The 14541-nt window shown below is 28.2% G+C and overlaps 1 protein-coding gene across 3 annotated transcripts in view; it reads right to left on the bottom strand.

The window, feature by feature from the left end:
- Positions 1-14541, bottom strand: part of LOC107442862 (anoctamin-5-like) — a 286523-nt gene that overhangs the window by 93928 nt on the left and 178054 nt on the right. For all 3 annotated transcript variants that reach the window (XM_071181276.1, XM_071181275.1, XM_071181277.1), the window contains 3 exons: positions 13291-13344; positions 13111-13175; positions 10195-10329 (listed from right to left, as the gene is read on the bottom strand). In XM_071181276.1, coding sequence (XP_071037377.1) covers positions 10195-10329; positions 13111-13175; positions 13291-13344 — 254 coding nt within the window. The remainder of the gene's footprint in view (positions 1-10194; positions 10330-13110; positions 13176-13290; positions 13345-14541) is intronic.

Here is a 14541-nt window from a genome sequence, read left to right as displayed (position 1 = left end):
TTTTATGTTAGAGAAGACAGGAAGTAGCACTAAACAAATCCTCATAAAATGACGCTTACCCAAAACATGCGAACCTTGCAAAGTTAATGGGAATGTATTAAATTTCTAAATAAAATTGGCAATGGTACATTTGGTGATCTTATTGAGATATATTCTCTGCTACAGCTCCAAATTTCTCAGCTACACGAAGAAAAGATAATTGTGAAGGGGGCAGAGAAGTGTATAAATTTCATTAAGTAATTGATTTCAATATCTGGCATTTTTATTTTAAAATTTAAATTTGTTAAAATGTTTTTATAAGATTGCGAAGCAATATGCAATGGAACTGCGAAACAGTTCTGGGGGTTGGCGAGCGTAGCGAGCAGGGGGCGGAGCCCCCTAGTTTTACTTTATAATCGTCATTGAACAGCCGACCCAATTTTTTGGGTTTGCAACTACTAATGTTCAACTCTGTAGCCTTGTAATTTTGAACCTAATCCAGAAGACAGGGGTACCTTCTCAACTATTCGGAGAAATATGCCTTCGTGGAGGGCTTTTCTTGATGGAACTAACTCGCATTTGCACTACACGAAAACCTCGCTGGCTAGCCTGACAGTAAGGACTCTAACTCATGATCCTTCAACCATTGAGGATATTTTGCGTCAGCATTGTGGTCGGTGCAAGCCGAATGCGGGATGTGGTCGGATGCGGAATTCGTATCGACCAGCCATCGCTAGGATTCGATTCCAGTTCCCCTCATTGGAAGTGTGATGCCACAATTGGCATTACATATTTATTTTCTATCCTCTTGAAATATCTTTCATTACTTAAGCTTTTTTTTTATTAATAGAATTACATTTAAAATAAATCAAAGACTTAATCTTTTAAAATGAGAAGAAAATATTTATTCTTCTCTTATACATCAATGTAACGGTTACTTTTTTTATTTCATTACTAGGCAGACTTATTAATTCACTGTCGCCTCTAATCGAAAACAAAAATCTATTTATAACTTTTTATTCTAAATTTCCAACTGCTAAATGTTTCAGTTGCATGGTTGTAATAATTCTCATAAATTTGTTGGAGACTCGTGATCGCCAAGGTGTTCTTCCAAACGCAATATTGATATGCTAGTTGGCTTTGTTTTCGCTATGATATATTATGATAATTCGCCAATTTTGGATCTCCTACCCATGCTTTCGATGTCTGTTAAGAATAATTACTTTCACTTTTAACTTCAAATTTGTGGAGACTGGGAGTGCCCTTAGGGGCCTCCCCAGTCTCAATTTCTGACAGTCAGAAATGATATTCTGGCTGTATGATCTCTCAATAAGAGGGTATTCTGATTTCATCCCTTTAAGGGATTTTTTTTTTTTTTTTTTTTGATGAAGAAATGGCCATTCTCTATATCACTGAATATGCATAATAAAATCTAAATTTCACTAGACAATTTGTATATTCTTTCCTGGAGACTGTATAAAGTTATTTTCCACTATACGAATGTTGGCGGCTACTGACGGAGAAACAAATCTCCGCCATAGGAAGGTAAACGCTCTATCTCCTGAGCTCAATGCTAAAAAGATTATAACGAATGATACGTCTACCACTGAGGATATTTTACTTCAGTACTGTAGTCAATGCGAGTCGGGAGCAGATTTTGTACCGATAAGCCACCGCTGGGGTTCGAACCTTTGTCACCTCAATGAGAGACGAAAGCTCACCACCCTGAGCTACCACGATTCAATTCTGGTGGTTTGTAATATTGGTATTTTTTTTCTTTTTGAATAAGTGTTACAAGCTTGGACACACTGTGTTAAAAATAGTTAAGTCCTTTCTTTTAGTCAAGAATTATTAATCTCTATTTTTTAGTACAAAAGAGGTAATTTGTTTTCTAAGATTTGCCTTTTTAAAGAGATATGAAAGCGTGCTAAGTAATGTGTTATTCAGAAATAAGACTGCGTTTTAAAATTTTTTTCCCTCGAAAACTATTCAATCATCAATATTTCCTTTGAGATAAATAAAACATCTCTATTCAAAAAACCATTTCAGGTTAAGCCCCAAGAGTTGATTATTATTGTTAATTTCGCAATACTGAAGATTGTTATTTGAATTTTATTATTGAAACTTATTAAAATGTATCTAATGTGTAATAAAATCCTTGTTAATATCTATCTACTAATTATGTTCTATTTTAAATGAGAACGAAAACTCGCCAGTGCGTAAAGTCTTAATTACTACGAAAATACATTCTCTACAATTATTCCGCTTATTTACGATAATTACCATCATTCCAACAAATAAGGATATTGTTTGCAAGTTTGAGAGAAAGTATTTAGCATATTTTGATTAGTTTTCATAATATGATATTTTTAAATCTCAATATATGCAGTTAATATTCGTGAACTGTTTTGAATAACAATTCTTATTTATGTTTCTTAAAAAAATTATTAGATTTAATTCAAAGAATTATTTTACCCATCTTATTCAATGGTTATATTCATATGGAGTTCATTCCGTTCTAACATAAAATATGAGAAAGATACTTATGAAATGCTGTTAAATAAATTAAAACTTAATGATGCTTAAAAATTATACTTCGTTTAAAATAAGAAGTATCACTATCTGAAATTTTACGTCTAAAAATATTATCTTTAAAAAAATAATTTAAAAAGATTTAAAGCAAATAAAAATATTTAAAATTAATAAACATGTAATTAAAAATATTTGTTTTTGAAGTCAAACAAGCATTAACCGATCAATAAGCACTAAATCATTAATGCAGCACTCTACTTTTGTTAGTATACAAAAGGATGGCCGGTAAATTTATTTGTTAAAAAATTTGTTTCAATTTTAAAAGAGATACTTTTAAAATTAAAACATAATGCGTTTCATAACTTATGTAAAAATGTGAGTTTCAAGGTGAGTTTTACTTTAGCTAACACATAACCCATTGGAATCAAAATTCAATATTTATGATTATAAAAATTACATTCTAAAAACTAAACACAGATGTAAGTAATTGTAAGATATTGAAGGCTCATTTAAAGTAATTATTGAGTAATTTTAAAAAAATCAAACGGTTTATTTAAATATTAATATTTTATCTTCAATTAAAAATATGTAATTATTTCCCAGAATCGATAATCTTATATTAGTCGGATATTGAAGTTTAATTCTAATGCCCGATGCATTGATATATTGTTGCATTACATAAAATTTAAGAAAATGAAAAAGTTGATTTTTACATAAAAAAAAAAACTGAATTCTACTTATTTTGAATAAAATAAAGTGTTTAAAGAAGACCTTAAAGACTAATTACTTCTTTATTTTATATTTCATTGCATATTTTATTATATACTATTTTTATTTTATATTTCTTTTTATTTTATAACCAGTCTTGAACAGCCGACCCAAATTTGAATTTACGACTTAATGTTCAGTAATCATGTAACTTTGAACCTAACGCAGAAGACAAGAAAACTTTCGGATAAAGCATCGGAACCAACTAGCCTTCGGAGGACTTTTTGATGGAATTAGCCCGTATTTGCATTGCATGGCGAGGGAAACCCACGGTTAGCCTGACGGCAAGGAGGCTCTAACACATGATCCGTTTACCACTGAGGATATTTTTATGTTAGCAATGTGGTCGGTGTAAGCCAGGTGCGGAATTCAAATTTTAACCATTGCTGCGATTCGAGCCCGGTTCACCCCCTTAACCACCACGTCTCTCGCAAAATTATTAACCAGGAACCAAAGAAAATTAGACACATTTTGGCAATAGTTTGTCAGTGAGTCATTTAAAAATTCGCCAAACTATTATCGACGCCAGTGATGCTTAATTAAATGCCTTAATAGGTACTATGGGTATTATTGTATAGGTACAAGAGTGATAGGTAAACACTATTTTTATATAGTTACTGCACTGACAAGGGAAACTAGGGAAGTGTGACTCGCCAATTTTGAAATAAACTAGTGGGATGTATGCCTTATGAGAAATAATTTTAGTGGGCAACATTCGTTTCGGCCCATAGAAGGTCCTGTGAGAGATAAAAAATAATTCAATATATAGAAAAATCGGTATTTTATTACTTCAATGCAGACTATTAGTTATTGTAATTGTCTCATAATCCAATTAATTTGCAATTTACTGGATAATTAATTAGTTTGTTAATTATCAAATTAATTAACATTTGTTTTGGTCCATAGAAGGTCCTGTGAGAGATAAAAAATAATTCAGTATATAGAAAAATCGGTATGCTATTACTTCAATGCAGACTATTAGTTATTGTAACTGTCTCATAATCCAATTAATTAGTAATTAAGTGGAGTATTAATTAATTTTCTAATTAGTTATTGATTAATTGTTAATTAATTATTAATTAATTAATTGATTTGCACTTACATACTCCAATTAATTTAGAAAGGTTTTTGGAAGAAAAAATTAAAAAAATTTGATGTCAATTTTTTTAATTTAAATTACCTACCAGGCTTTTCTGATAAACTACAGATATATAAAATTTTCGAAATCAATTTTGACAATAAATATGCATTATATAGTACGTGAAAGTACCACAAAGTTAATTGGAGTATGAGATAATTACAATAACTAATAGTCTGCATTGAAGTAATAAAATACCGATTTTTCTATATATTGAATAATTTTTTATCTCTCATAGGACCTTCTATGGGCCGAAACGAATGTTGCCCCCCAAAATTATTCCTCATAAGGCATACATCCCACTAGTTTATTTCAAAATTGGCGAGTCACACTTCCCTAGTTTCCCTTGTGAGAGAAAGAAAGTATGGATAAAATATTCAAATTATGGCTAAATTTACCGAGTTTCTTGTTTCCAAAGCGTTCGGTAATGTATATCGAAGAGCTTTGGTAATGCCTTTAGTGAAATTAACAATAAAATATGGTTTTATAATAAGTGATAAAACTTGGTAATTTTATCACGTAGCCTTAAAGACCTAGAACACCGAAAATTTTTTTTTGTTCATTTACTTTTCAGTTCTGCATTTTTTACCAAATAAGTGGTAGGAAGAACTATAATTTTGAAAACCAACACTTTTGGTAAACCGTTATTATTTGAACGAAAAAAAAATTTAATACAGTATATTTTGATTTTATACACCAGAATTGTGCAGTGTTTTTTTTTTTACCAGAAATGCCATTACCATGTAGATCGGTAATTTTACCAAAATTATTTTCCCTCGTATGCCTCGTATTTCCCTCGTAATAAGTTTTATATAGTTCCAGAAACATATAATTATACACACATTTTTTATTACTATTTCCTAACTAAAGAATTAAGTTCTGCTTTCGAATAACACTTTGGGAATATTCTTTATTAGACGCACTCAGATACTACAAGTTTTGTTTTTCAAAAATTTTAAATGCATATTTCTAAATTAAAAGTGGAAAAATTTGTTGCAGAAACATTAGTTAATCAACATTGGGAAAATATTTTAACTTTGCAACTGAAAATAAAACCAATTTTACTAATTACTTCAAAGAATAATGAATGCCTTAAATTTTTTAAGAAATATGATCTACTAAAGGATGATGAAAATAACGAAGAAAAACAACCATTTTTCGTTCCTCTGAAAACTTTGAACACCGCAATAAATTACTTACTAGTACAGCCTCGTGTTTGTGTTTTTCTTCTAAATCTAGTATTTTTCCCCCTTTTTTAATAAAACAAAGTGGTGCATAAAAAAATAATTTTGAATTTTAAAGAGAAATTTTTAATATTAAAATTTAATCTTTTTAATTAAAAAAAAGTAGGCAAATATGCATATTTCTTTCAAATTTCAAATTAAGTGAAAAGAATCGTAGTTTTGAATTAATGTAGAAAACGAAAAATTAATCCCATTCGGGAGGAAAATATTTACTCTCTCAGTGACTAGTTTTAGTTGAAAGAGTTAATAATATATTACTAGCTTGAATATTTTAATATTTTAAAATTTTATTCTGAATGCTTTAGTCAAAGGAAAAATATCTCTGGATTCAAGTTCTTTCGCTCAAAAAATGCTTGAATCATAATAAAGATTTTCATTTACATAAAATAAGTTTATTTTTCGGAGAAATTTTTTTTTGGTAACTTTACTTTAAAATTATATAAAAAGAAACAAAATACATTTTTAAATGCTATGTTTTTCAAGTAAGTTTGAAAGATGAAAATTATATATATATATATATATTTGTCAGATTAAAAGCGAAAAAAATTGAAAACGTCTCTCTTTCGAAGGGACGTGGAAAGGGGATATTCGATGATGATAAAAGCACTTTACAAGATGAAGAAAATTCTGCTCAAATTAGCGTACTGTATGGTAATAGCATTCCTGGTAAAAGAAAGGAAAAAAAAAACTATATTTCTGGGTAGTGAAACTAAATATTACATTATATCAACGATTTATTTGGTAATCTTTATGTTCTTATAGCGACGGTATACTGGAAATTTTGGTTTCCAAAATTATAGTTCCCATTACCACGAATTTGGTAAAAAATACAAAACTGTATAGTAAATTTATCCGAATAAATGGTTGTTGTTGTTTCTAATGCCATTTACCAGTACTGGTAAGACCGCTTGGTGAAACCAAGCTAATTTAAGGCAGAAGACGTACTCAAGATCAGAGTCGAACGCTTCCGCGGAAGAAGACATAAGATCAAGGCTTCGGTCATATGCAGCGCGTCTGTTATCATCAGCCGCGATGCGTGAAGTGCTCCAGTGGCCACTATTCCTATGCCTGCAATAAATCCAGAGACACACCCCCCAGGTGCTGTAACTGTGATCAAGACCACACAGCTAACTTCTCTGGACGTGTTTCACGTCCCAGGAGAAATCGCAGCAACCAAGCCAAGCAAGCCACTCCAACCGAAAGACTTGCAGCCCTCATTAAAGAACTAAAGAACCTTTTGGAAATTAAAGACTCGAAATAGATGTCTTGAGATCTTCGCTCTGATGTTTAGCTCCCTCCTACTGCCTTGCCAGATTTCACTGCTGTAGAGCCTCACTTCATCTTCAACTTCATCTCCTTTTTAGAAAACAACTTCGCCCATAAACATCATCTGCACAACATCAGTGAATCGGTTTATTGCCCCTTTCGGCGGCAGATGCCGAGATATTGAAATCTTCGTGAATTCTTCTCTTTCAGTGACGCCATTTATGGCCAAGTATACGACTTCAACAACACACTTCACCCCGTTTATAGGGTGGACCTACTCATATTTATTCATCCACAGATCTTTATTTTGACCTTAACAAGAGAACGATCAATCACCAGTTCAGTACCCGTAAATGGATTTTATGCCATACTCTAAAATGTATTACGATAAAATTTCTACATTTACTAAATTTTATCACATATTATAAAACAGTATTTAATTGTTTTTTCTTTACTACAATTATTACCCAAGAATTTCGGTAAAAATTTCCATGCTTTAGGGTGTCCCTATAGAGCTAGAAACACGGTAAATATTACCATATTCTGTTAGTATTGAAAAAACTTTTTTTTCTCAGAGTATGAAGTAATGCGCTCGACGTTATCTGTTTATAAAAATAAAATTCTCTTCTCTTCTATTATTCCACACTATTCATTTGCTTAGTTTTTTAATTTTTTTTTCTCTATTCATGATTTTCTCATTTTTGGTTAACTGCCTCTTAGTTTTTTTTCAAAAATTATTTCAAAATTTATATTCATGTCATCAAAATTTCAAAATTTATGTCATCAAAATTTATATTCATAATAAATTGGCAAAACCTTTTGTTTCCTTTAAGGGGTCACAGTACCCTTGCAAAAAATTTTTTAAATAAAGGTATAATCATTCATTTTGTGGGTGCTTTACATTTTATTTAACTTATAATCTATAATTTATCTTTAAAAAATTATTAAACTGTTTAACTTTTTTAAAATAATAAAAAAATTGAAAAAATTCAATATTTTTAAATCCCTATGGCTTTTTTATTTTAACATATTTTCGAAAAATGTTTTTTTTCTTAGTGCTTACAATATTCATCTTAATAACTTTGTGCATTCATTTGTTGAAATAACTATTAGAATACTTTCTATAGATTATTTTGCAAAAAAGTAGCAGAAAAAGGTTAAAAATTCCTGTTAGGTATATATAACATGCTTTAAAATTTTAATATCTCATAAAATGCTTATTCCATGCACAGTTTAAATAAGTGTATTATACTTAAGATAAAAAAGTTTACTTCAAAACTTTATATTAAATAGAAAAAATTCCAAAGGGATTTAATTAAGATTAAAACCCGAAATTATAATCTATGAGAAAAAGCACTTAAAAGTCTGTTTGCTGTGCAAGTTTCTGTATTAGGGCAATGTAAAAGCATTCATAACTTTTTTAAAAATGTAGATGGAGATATGATTTTTTTTAAGTGCATTTGAAATAATTTTAAGCTTTATTATAAACAATAAAAAAAATCCGATGTTTTGGTTTTTTTCTGGATACTGTGACCCCTTAATAAAGCAAATTGTAGCTTCGAGTACAGTGCTCAAGTTAAAATTTAAATGATTTAGCTAACCAGAAAGTTGTCAAAATTTCAATTTGTGATAAATCCTATTAGACGATAAAGTTTCCTAGCAGAGTTAAAGATATACACTAGCATGCAAAAGTTTTTGGTCAACGCGTGAAAAACATCTTAACCTTTCTATGCGGGCTCATTTTTATTTATTTATTATTTTTTTTTTTTGTAGAGATGATTTCCGCTTTATTTAGTCAAGCCAATATATATTTTGCTTTTGATTTCAGAATTTTTACTTTTCTTGCAATTTAATGGAATTTGGATTAAATTTAAATCTTTGTACTCAGTTCAGTTGAATATTTCTTTTTGCCTTGTAAGAACTAATTCTTCAAAAATAAATGTCAATATTAAATTAAAGTTAAAATCCCGATTTCCGTAAATAAAATGTAAAACTTATGCTTATTTGTTGAAACTGTATCTTTCAATTGTATCTTCAACCAATTCTTAGATGTAAGAAAATCGCTTCATGAAAATCAAATACCCGACCGATATAAAAATTGCATTTGATTTAATACGACTTTCAAAGCCCTAACTTTGCTTTCTGGTTGATAAGCATATTGAGCATGTTTAGGAATAAAATTATACATTATTTATTATATTTCCAATCAACCATCTACATTGAGTTTGACCAAGGACTTTTGCATGCTAGTGTAGTTGTTTTTGCTTTATCATCAAGGTACGAAGCTTAAACTAAAAATTGAACACTTTCCTCAGTCGGAAAGTAGACAGAATCTTGAAAGATCATAAATTCTTCTTTTTTTTTTGCCTAGTATTATGTTACATTTAAACTATAATGGTCAAGGAACTCTTGCAATTTATACTATTGTTAGATATACAACTCTAGTTAAAATTAAAAAGAAGTCAAAATTTCTATTGATGATAATTCCTTATTGACGATAAATTCTACTTGTTGTGGCGGTTAAGAAACAATTGAAACGTGTATTATAGTTAAGCCTAACTACGTTGAGCTGGTCGGAAAGAAATCAGAAATTTAATTAACAATAAATTACTTTCGATATAGCGCAATAAATTCTGCTTGTAGCAGTCAAAAAATGAGGGAATCTTGCAGTTTTATATAGCATAGAACACTTATTCTTCTATTTAATTTATTAAAATCATCAAGATATTATCAGCAATCATTTACCAGAGATAAATACTTTTCAAAGATGATAATAAGTCAATTATCAATAGATACTTTGTAATTGTCAGTTATTGATACAGCATTACTTGATTAAAAAATTTCATTCGCTTCAAAAATACATAGATTGGATGTAACAGTCGACACGCTTCAAGCGCTTAAAAATAGGCGCCCATTTTCAAGACTTGTCAGACGTGAAGCATGTCGAGTGTTAACTTTAATCTGTATGTTTTCTAAACGAATGAAGTTTTTTAATGAAATAATATCTTACCTCTTCATTTTCTTGTGATTATTCGTTTAATATTGATACAGTAGTTGTATCAATAATAATTCCTCAAAAATTTCTGATTACGTATCAAGTTGCGATAACTGATTAAAAGTTATCAATCATCTATTAAAATAGCGATATAAATAGAGTACTACGCATTCTAACTAAATATTATTAAGATTTGATTGTGATTCCTTTATTTAATTTAAATTTAAAAAAATATGGTTTCAGGTCTGATTTAAAAATGAAAGAAAACTTACCTTGGAATATTTGATTTCATTGTGCTAACCCCATAGATCATCGTCAATAAGCCTAAGAAAGCTGCAGGTATCAACATTGTTGTGTAGAATCCTAACCAAGCAAAATAAAGACCAGTTTTCTCTCCAAAATATCGCCTATTGATGAAACACAATATTTTAAAGATATTAAATAAGCATCCCTTCTTGATGTAAAAGAAATTTTTTGATGCTTAGGTTGGGGACTTAATTCCCGTCCCTGACTGTGTTAGTCATTTTTATTCTAAATCGAACATTATAATTACAAATGAAAAATTACAAAATTGAACAAAACCGGCTAATCAGATATTTTTTGTAATTTTTTTAAAAATGAAACGAAATAAAAAAAAAATTTCCTAATTTTTTTTCTTCTCAAAAACGTTTCCGCAAATGCAGTTGAAACTTAGGATTTTAATCTTTGAATTTCCATAATTTAAAATGACCAAAGAAATTTCATACCTTACAATTAAGAAAAATTTCAATCATTACTAACTTATAATAATAAATAAATTTCAAATAGTTTTTTTTTTCATGGATTCTTCTTTGAAAAAAAAGGCCTGCAAATTGATTTTACAGCCATGTGCTTAAAAATATTTGATTCAATTGAATAATTCCAGAACTATTTTGAAATAAATACGGAGTTACCCTTTGAANTATATATATATATATTACAGAATAATGACAATCAGGATAAAAAGAAAGAGAGATAAACGAAGCAGCGCTATTTACTGCGCATAGGTTGCAAGTGTATACTACTCATATAATCAGTTAAAAATATGGATCAAACATGGAAAAATATGCAAAAAAAGGAGGGGGAAAAAGGAGAAATTTTTTTAATTTTTTAAAGGAGAAGAAATTAAAAATTAAATACAAAACGGAAAACAAAAGTGAGCTGATGATGAAATTATATATTTTTCCTAATTTTGTTATCCGTCTTTTCAGTATTTTATTAAAAGTTTATTTCTTAAAAGAAAATTTTAAATATTTTTCTTCTCCTTTAAAAAAAATCTTCACAAATTTACCATGTTTTCTCTATATTTTATTTATATACTGACGCTCTCATTAAAAGCAAGATTATATATTGATATTTTTAGTTCCAAAACACAATCTAATAGTTACTAAATAAACTATCATATAGTTTTGGAAATATATTTGTAGTACAATATACAAATTTTAACAAAGGAAAAAAAATAGTAAACAAAAATCTTGTGTCAAAGGGTCAACATTTCCGTCTGCTCATCTGACTAAACAATTGGGACAATAATTTCCTAATTTTTTTGTATTTTAACGGTCAAGTCTTTAAATCTGACCAAAAAATAGTACGTTTATTAAGAGAAAATAAATTTTTGTGCTTGAATTTATAACCTAAAAAGCTTGAATTTATGACCTCTCTGCCAAAATTTATCGAATATTTAGTATTACGCTTTTGAACCTTTGTGCATTTAAAGTACGTAAACATCCACTCATTAAATGAAAAATTATTCAAGCGTTGCGATTTTTATTTTGCGTTCTGCATACTAGTTGCGGGGGCTGATATCTTAGTTTTATCCTCATACAAAAGTTTCACTTTTAAAATCTAAAATACACCAAAGTTTAACGAAAGATAAATGATTCCTAAAGTTTACCCGAAGTTTAGTGTATTATTAGTTTCTAAGAAGTTAAAAATTATACTAAAATATACTCCTAACAACACATTGGTTTATAATTTGGTTTATATAATCCTATTCAAATAACTAAAGATGTTTCCAAAACCTTTCCTTAAAATCTATAACAGCGGAACGCGAATTGTTCAACTTATTTTTTGCTAGTATCTTTGATGTTTACTATTTTGAATAAACCCGTTCCTCAAATTACGACACCATTCTTTCCTTTGTCAGTATTAATTCTTAAAAGTATATTGAATATTAAAATTAATTTTGATTTTATGATGAAAATTTTCTATTGTTACAGATTAATTGTGATTGAATTGTCTTAAATAGATTTTAATTGAAAATCGTAAGCTAATTAAAACAGTGTTAATAGATATGTATTGTAAAACATATATTGCACAATCAAAAATTATAAAATAATAAATAGACTTTTAAAATCTTACAGTTTTAAAGGAATTAAAATTTCACACTAATTTAAAACACTCTAATGTCAGAAATGAATTTATAGATTTTACGTAAGAATTAAGAATTTTTTCACCTTTATGAATCCCTTTTGTTTCAAGTATTTTATATTTAAAAAAACCTAGTTCTAGCTTATTAGGCATTGTTATTACTAAAATGCATTCTGATAATGTTTTAGAGTCGTTTAAAAAAATTTTTGTTAAGCCATTTAAACTATTATTAAAAATTTTAACAGGTCCAAGACAGATTTTTAAAAAAAAATTTCCTTTTTTTTTAAATGCAAACATTGTTTTATTATACTTTTATACTTTTCATGCTGTTTTATCAGACTCAAAGTATGTGTAGTTTTTTAAAAAAAACTTTTATGTCTATAAATTTTTATGTTTCTTTTTATATATTATGCTTTTATATTAAAATATATTAATTTATTTAAATAAAAGTGTACATTTTTTTCAGTTTCTTTTTCTATTGGCGTTTAAGAAAAGTTTTCATTTTCAATTTTCATGTAAAAAAATAATTTCATAATAAAAATATAACTAAGCATGCATCACGAAAAATCGAAGATAGAGAAAAAGAGCCCTTCAAAATTTCAAAATCACATGAAGCTTAATATGGATAAAAGCGAAAGCAATCTTTATTTTGTGTTTTAAGTAAGTTAATTTTTTTGTCATTTGAGAGAGGATTGCAGAAAATACATAGAATTATTGCATTATTTGTTAAAGTAAAAAATAAGTTTCATGATTTATAAGTTATTTTTTCTCTTTCCAGAGCATCCATTATCAATATTTACCTTATTAGACCTAAAGGTTGACGTTTATACCAGCAACCAAACCTAGCCCATTCACTATACAAAAGCTGTAAAGAAGAATTAAGAGTATTTTAAAGAAAAATAGTCAATTAAGTGTCACCTATACAATTTACATTTTTTATGATATTTTTTTAACGCGCATAAAAACAGTTATTAACTTACCCTTCTAGTATTATGTTCTTCATCACTTTGACAAGGACCTTTTCCATAAGGACCCTAGAAAAAATAATATTGCATACAAAAAATAAATTTATTTAAGTAGATAAATTAATAATTTATAAAAAAAAATTTCGTTGAAACTCAGTTATGATTTTGTGTTTTATAAGTGTGCTTCACTTAATTAAACTTTTTTTTGAAGATTATTTTTCTCATGTCAGGAAGGATTTTATAGCAAGTTATTCTAGCAATAAGTTAATGTATGCAAATGAAGTAAATTTATTTACAGACAAATTTAATTTTAATAAATTAAAAAAATAACTCTTCTTAACATATTTTTAAACTTTCGCAAATATTAAAGAAAGAATATAAAATTATTGTCTTCTGAGAAGAAAATAAATTATTATCTTTTAAAAAGTAACATGAAGTTAAATTCATAGAACTTTTCAGTTGCAGATGATATGAATTACAAAGATATTAAAATAAATTAGTAAGAAATTATATGTTGAAATTCTTATCTTTCTAAAATACTCCATCATTAATAAAAAATATTGCTATAAAGTTTTCCAATTAATTTAAAAAGAAGAAAATAAAACAAGCATAAAACGAAAAACATCTGGCATATCACTTCTAATCGACGTGGGGGGATTTTATGGTGATAACAGTGGTTTGTTACGAAAAAGCGAGGAACGTTTCTAGTTTAATGTCTCATAAATATTTTTAATTTGTTTCACCTTTTTTAGCACGTTTGAAAAACATAAATTTTAAAGTTTCAATTATATTTTACTGTTTCTTTTTTTTCAATCATTTGCCTGTTTGTTTGCGTATATTTCAAGATCACAATTTCATACACAATAAATCCATTTTAGTAATAAAAATAAAATATAATTTCGTCTTGTCGAAATCAAAAAATGATTGATAATTTTATTTTCCTTCAGAATAGACTGTTAAAAGCGAACAAACTAGGTTATCAGAAAAGTTATCTGGTTTCATGTTGATATAGCGATAATTTAAAGATAAAAGCTGTTTGTTGTGGTCAGGAAGTGTTTGTAGCCTGCATTTCCGACAAACTTGTATCTCTTTTTAGAATTTGAGTACCATTGCTCGTCAGAAAATAGGCGAAATTTCAATTCCAAGATTCCACCCTCATAGAGTTCACGAAAACAAAACAAATCAATTCCAAATAAATGCAAACATTTAATTATTTTATGTAATGATCGTGTAAAAAAATAAATATGTTTGTAGACGACACAATGA

This window comes from Parasteatoda tepidariorum, chromosome 5, assembly GCF_043381705.1.
Source record: "Parasteatoda tepidariorum isolate YZ-2023 chromosome 5, CAS_Ptep_4.0, whole genome shotgun sequence".
Taxonomy (NCBI): Eukaryota; Metazoa; Arthropoda; class Arachnida; order Araneae; family Theridiidae; genus Parasteatoda; species Parasteatoda tepidariorum.
The sequence above is the reverse complement of the archived record's forward strand: the minus strand, read 5'-3'. Positions and strand labels throughout refer to the sequence as shown.